Raw genomic sequence first — 6,000 nt, forward strand, 5'->3', positions numbered from 1 at the left:
GCAACTGAACTATGGTTTTTAAAATGGTGCAAAGTGGTGTGCATCACACATCAGCAAAGACGTGCACATAACCCCCGCCCTATTAAAAAGGCAGCGCACACAATGGATTCTAGTAAAGTCCTCTACAAATGCAGCTTGTGGTGTGCAACAAGTGAAGACATTAGAGGATGTTTGTCGTAAGTATTTTAATGTAAAGTGTTTTTGGAGAAGCCCTGTGATGGACTGGCGACCTGCCTACCGCCCAATGACCCCCAATCGGGCAGTCGTGGGCTGGAGGTTAGGGAACTGGCCCTGTGACCGGAAGGTTGCTGGTTCAATCCCCAGCGCTGACAGTCCATGACTGAGGTGTCCTTGAGCAAGACACCTAACCCCCAATTGCTCCCCGGGCGCCGTGGATAGGGCTGCCCACCGCTCCGGGCAAGTGTGCTCACTGCCCCCTAGTGTGTGTGTGGTGTTTTACTCCCATGGATGGGTTAAATGCGGAGATGGAATTTCCCTGGTTGTGGGATCAAAACAGTATCACTTATGACCTCTGGGATAGACTCCAGCACCCCCCTGCAACCCTCAGGGAGGTGTGTGTGATTTTAGAGAATATGCTCGAAACACACCAAGAATGGCCTTCTCAGCTGCCATAGGTGCAATGCCACGTTTTGTCAGGGCTAAACCCAGCCAAGTTAGACCATCAAAACTATCCTCTTCAGATGAACAGTACTTAACCCTTGTGTGGTGTTGATGTGCTTGTTATGTCCCTCCACATTATTGTTTTTTAAATCAATACAGCCATAACAGTTTATGTAAAATTACCAGATGTTTAAAATATCACAAGTGTCCAGCATGGGGCTCTCCTTTAGCAGCTGTAGCCAGTCAGCAACCTCTCTATGTTGTCCACCCTCAAACACATACACACACAGACACACACACACACACACTAACAGCAGGCCATATAGGAGGAGAACAAGAAGTGAAGGACACACCACCTCCACACTTTAACTCCCCGTGGGTCCACCCCAACACCACATGTGTAATGGGGGGGTGGAGTCACTGATAATGGGTTATTGTATATCGTCTGCACAGAAAATGTGACATGGCCTCTGAGGTTGAAATAATAATAATTTTGAAAATAACATTAAAAATGGGTCCCACAGACCCCAACACTACACAAGGGTTAAAGCTTTCATCTTTGAGAGAGAGAGAGGAGAAAATCAAGCTGCTTCACATCTGAAACAATCCTCAGGGGTTTCGGTTCAGCTTTCCACTGTGACAGGACAGAATGTTGTATAGCTGTCGAGGAGCCCTTAGTGAGAAAAGGAAACAAACAAATACGCAAATCAAACTGCTGCTGTTGTTCTAAGAACAACGACCACCCCAGTGTCCAGACCTCAACATCACTGAATGTGTTTGGAATCATTTCAATCACAAGAAGCAGAAAATACAAACGACTTCTAAGACCGAACTTTGGAGGTGTAAATAGATAGTGTACTTAGTTGTTATGGCCTGTAATTTCCTGTTAAATATGTGATGTCTTGTTTCTTTTCTTGATGAACTTGTGCTTGTACTTAACAACCGTTTTGACTGGAAATGAAATGAATCATTAAGTGGTCTCTGACTTTTGCTCAGTACTGTACACAAGCAGCTCCTGTTTCACTCATGCCTTACTTCACTATCTCTTAGGGTGTCCTCTCCTTTCACTCCCACTGTGTTCAACTCTCATTTGGAAGGACAGTAGACTTTATTTTTGTCAGCCTGAACTGTTATGTAGGACGTCATTCACACACACTTTGAGCACATGGCCTACTGAAGGAAAATGGGTATTTTCTGCCCTCTATACAACAGTTAAAGGCAAATATCAAAACCCTGCCAAAGCTTTATTGCCAGGTGTGCTGATAAGCTGCACGACTGCAGTTCAGGAGAGCAGTGTGTACTTTGATTTGAGAGATACGAGAACCTAAATGCTGTCAGGGAGTTTTAACAGCAGTGAAACTGCAGCAAGAAAATAAGCACTTCGGCATGTTACTGCTTGCATACTTACTGGCCACTTTACTGGAAACACTTACCTTGTTGGTATATGTTGTAGGTGCACAGGTAGAGAGGGCATCTCTGATTTTCACCCTTAATCAGTGGTCTGCTTCTGACCAAGGTATTGGCTGGATGTTTTGCTGATACTGAAGCAATTAAAACCTTCGTACTGCTCATACATTCATACCGCTGCAACAATCCACCATGCCACTAATACATCAGTGTCACTGCTGTGCTGAGAATTATCCACCAGTTAAATATCATCTGGTCAGTGGTGGTCCCAGAGCAGAGGGGGGCTAATAAATTGTGTAGCAACAGATGGACTACAGTAATTAATTGTAAACCTACAATGTGCATCTGTAGGGTAGGTGTTTCTGATAAAATGGCCAGGAAGTGTAAGGTTGTAATCAAATTGCCATTCACTATATACTCATGTCTTGTGTTTACATGTATTATTTACTTACTATTCACATTCTGCACTGTCAATATATGATCCTGATTCAGGTTTTCATTAAAAGGAGAAATCCATTTCTGCCAAACTGGATCATTAAGATGTAAAAGTCATTTAAAGTGGTTTGATATGAAATTCACCTTCATAAGGAGTCTTACCAAGTCAGAATGGTTTACAGTAGTGGTGATAGGAACCAGACATCTGAAGTCTCACTACATGGAATGGTCATGAATATGCTTTATCACTATTTTTCCTTTAGCAATATTGCATATAAAAACATATGTAGGCTTACTGGTCCATGTTGGATAGTAAATAAAACCGCATTGCAAAACCTTTTATTCCTTTAACCACCACTGTAAAGAAATTGTAACTAATAATTTTCTCGACAATCAAACCCGTACTGAATGACTTCACACCTCAATAACTGAATTACAGCGGGTACAGATTACAGTGTTAATAGTGGAGTGAACAGTGTTTTAGATTAATCAGTGGTGTGAACTCACCCAGGCGCTGAAAGGCTTCGGTGGCTGCGTGCCGGAGGTTCTGCATGCTGACGGTTCGGCTGGACCTTGATGGAGCCAGTGGTGTCCTCACTATAAGCTGGACATCACCAAACCACAAACTGGACCTCAATCCTTATTCTGAAAATCCATCTCACATGCAGTATCCGCACCAACAAGTTGTGCTTCTCCGTCTTTGCTTAGGCTCCCTCTCCTGCCCTTCCTTCTGTCTCTTGCAGCTGCCACCGCTCTGTGTGTGTGTGTGTGTGTGTGTGTGTGTGTGTGGTCACCAGCCAATCAGAACAGCCGGATGGGAGTCACCACGCAATTGGCTGGACCAAGAGCAAGGCTGTGGGCTGCTATTTGTTTTGAAATGCTGGAGCGCCTCACTGAGGGGGCCAAGTGTGTGTGTGTGTGTGTGTGTGTGTGTGTGTGTGTGTGTGTGTGTGTGTGAGAGAGAGAGAGAGAGAGAGAGAGAGAGAGAGAGAGAGTCATTAAAGGACTGCTACAGCAGCATTTGTTTATAGCCCTGTAAAGCACTGTTATCTCTATAATTCCACTCACCTTAGTGCTTACCTGATAAAAGTTAAAGGGGAATTCCACCTACTTTTTAAAATCTAAGTTTCTGCAAACACAAACAATATATATCAATATATATCAATATATATATATATATATATATATATATATATATATATATATATATATATATATATATATATATATATATATATATGTCCGATAGGCTCCAGCACCCCCCGCCCCCCCCTGCGACCCTGACGGAGAAGCGGCTTGGAAAATGGATGGATGGATGTCTGTATTTAGCATGTGCACCTTTCACCTCTATTACAGCTATCAAACTTTTTTGGAGACTTACTTTCAGTTTTCCAAAGAAATCTTCAGGGATATTCTTCCACACCTCCAAGGTTCAGTCTCTGTGATCTGCAAACTGTAAACAAAGTCATCCAGAGTGGTTTGATGTGAAATGGCTTTAAGTACAGAAACTTATCAACTTTGATTTCTTTACAGTGGTGCTGATAGGAACCAGGTGTCGCCATGTCTACCTGCACAAATGTAGCCATGTTATTTAATATCCAAAGCCACCAGTGAAGTGTTTTACACGTAATGTCAGTAATAGTAAAATAAAGAAATGTTCCAGGCATTAGGCAGTTTATGTGTATATAATCTGAGTGGACTTTCTGTGTGGGAGCGTTTAGAGTCAGTGAATGCTTCAGACATCTGGTTCCTATCACCACCAGTGTAAACAATTCTGAGACTGTAAGTTTCTCTAGAATGGTGCATTTTACACCAAACCACTCTGAATGACACTGTCAACACCTTAACAATGTAATTATGCAGAAATTTTGAAAAGGGGGGACGTTTTTTTAATGTAACTGCAAACAAAAATCTAGAATGTAGGTAATAAATAATAATAATGAACTGGTATTTCTGTTCAAGACTTTTCAGACAAATTCAAGGCTTATTTCACTGTTTTACATTGTACGCAGTAATGATGCAGTGCAGCCATTTTAGTCCACTAAAGTTGATTCTGCTTCCTTCAGGCTTTTATTTTATTATTATTTTTTAACATAATGATTGTCACATATTAAAAACAACATGTTTTGGACTGTAGTGCACATCTTCCCACCTCCACTTTCATCATTACCTATGTTAATTTCCCCTTTCAGTTGTTTGTCTTTCCATTCGCTTCCTCCCATAACTGTTTATTTTTCCAAATGCCAGTATTTCCCAGAGTCACATCAGTGCAGCTGTGGAGTTCTTTATAAGTTAAAGGGCTAAAGAACGCAATGTGAATTTGACATCTGGCCTGGTTCATGCGTCAGACCACCTCTGTGTAACTTAGAAAATAATATTTCGAATGTAGGTTTGGATTTCACAAATGTGTAGGATGTGCTTTTGAAGAATCACCAAAGTGTCTTTCCAAATATTAACACTGAACATTCTGCATCTGAAAGTCCGGTCTAGAAGAATAGACACTTGATATGTCCGAATCTGGGTGGGGGTTTGGCGCGGACAAGCCTTGTGTTTGGCTAAAACTATTCAAATAAACTTTAATACTTAAAGTAATTCCACTTAACATATTTGTGTGGTTTTATGTATCAAATACTCATTTTAAGTCATTTTTACCCTCTATTAATCCCTTAGAATGAAGCAGCTTGGTTTTATTGCTGTACCTTTTAAAATGTATATATGTTAATGAGCTCTGCTCTGATTGCCTGCCCTGTATTGTGCTTCATTCAAAAAGCAGTCCAGGGTGCAACATTCCTTTTAACTTCCCATCAGTGGGCGGGACTAAACTCTTCTAGCTGCTGAGGTTTTCTCTTCTTCTGTTTCCGGCAGTATTTTGTCAAAATGTTGACACAGGCTGTGTCCAAAACCGCACCCTGCCATACTAAATAATATATAATAATAGAGGTCCATTCATTAGTGCAGTATGTGAAGCAAAGTAAGAACTATGTGGTTTTTTTATTATTTAGACATAGCGTACTGTCAAAGTAATGACTTCTTTTCTTGAAATTTTTACTTACATCTTCATTTTTTTATTCTAATTATCTCAGAGTATTACTTACTATCCCAAAATAATTACATCAAAGCACTTTCTTGAAATGTATATTATTTATAATTATTTTGATAGATGACGGCATATTTTCATCTAAGTCATAATTTCGACGTAGTAGTAGTCATTACAGGACATTAAGTCAACATTTCCAGAAAGTAAGTAATTATTCTGAGATACAAAACCAAAATTTTGCCACAAACAGAAAAAAACTGGGGGATATTTTCTCCTCTGTGGCTGTAAGGGGCTTCCATAGCTGAGGCTAATAAAGAAGCCAAACCAGGCTTGCGTGACGTCCATTACCCCTACATTAGCGTCGTAGTTCCAGAGCGAAGCGAAAGAAACAAACTTTAGACACCAAGCATGGCGTTACGTCAGAAGGGAGGGGACGGTGTAAATTTTATTTTTTTGGTGAACCGTTCCTTTAACAGTGTATCAGCCGTCTTCTCTCTCCT

At 40.8% G+C, this 6,000-nt stretch overlaps 1 protein-coding gene across 1 annotated transcript in view; it reads right to left on the bottom strand.

The window, feature by feature from the left end:
* The window catches only part of cdk15 (cyclin-dependent kinase 15), a 40,271-nt gene extending 37,045 nt beyond the window's left edge, over positions 1 to 3,226 (bottom strand). Inside the window, exon 1 of the mRNA XM_017702177.2 lies at positions 2,971 to 3,226. Within this exon, the coding sequence (XP_017557666.1) occupies positions 2,971 to 3,016 (46 nt within the window). The 5' untranslated portion in view covers positions 3,017 to 3,226. The remainder of the gene's footprint in view (positions 1 to 2,970) is intronic.
* Positions 3,227 to 6,000: the final 2,774 nt, after the last annotated feature.

Source organism: Pygocentrus nattereri, chromosome 30 (assembly GCF_015220715.1).
Source record: "Pygocentrus nattereri isolate fPygNat1 chromosome 30, fPygNat1.pri, whole genome shotgun sequence".
NCBI classification, from domain to species: Eukaryota; Metazoa; Chordata; class Actinopteri; order Characiformes; family Serrasalmidae; genus Pygocentrus; species Pygocentrus nattereri.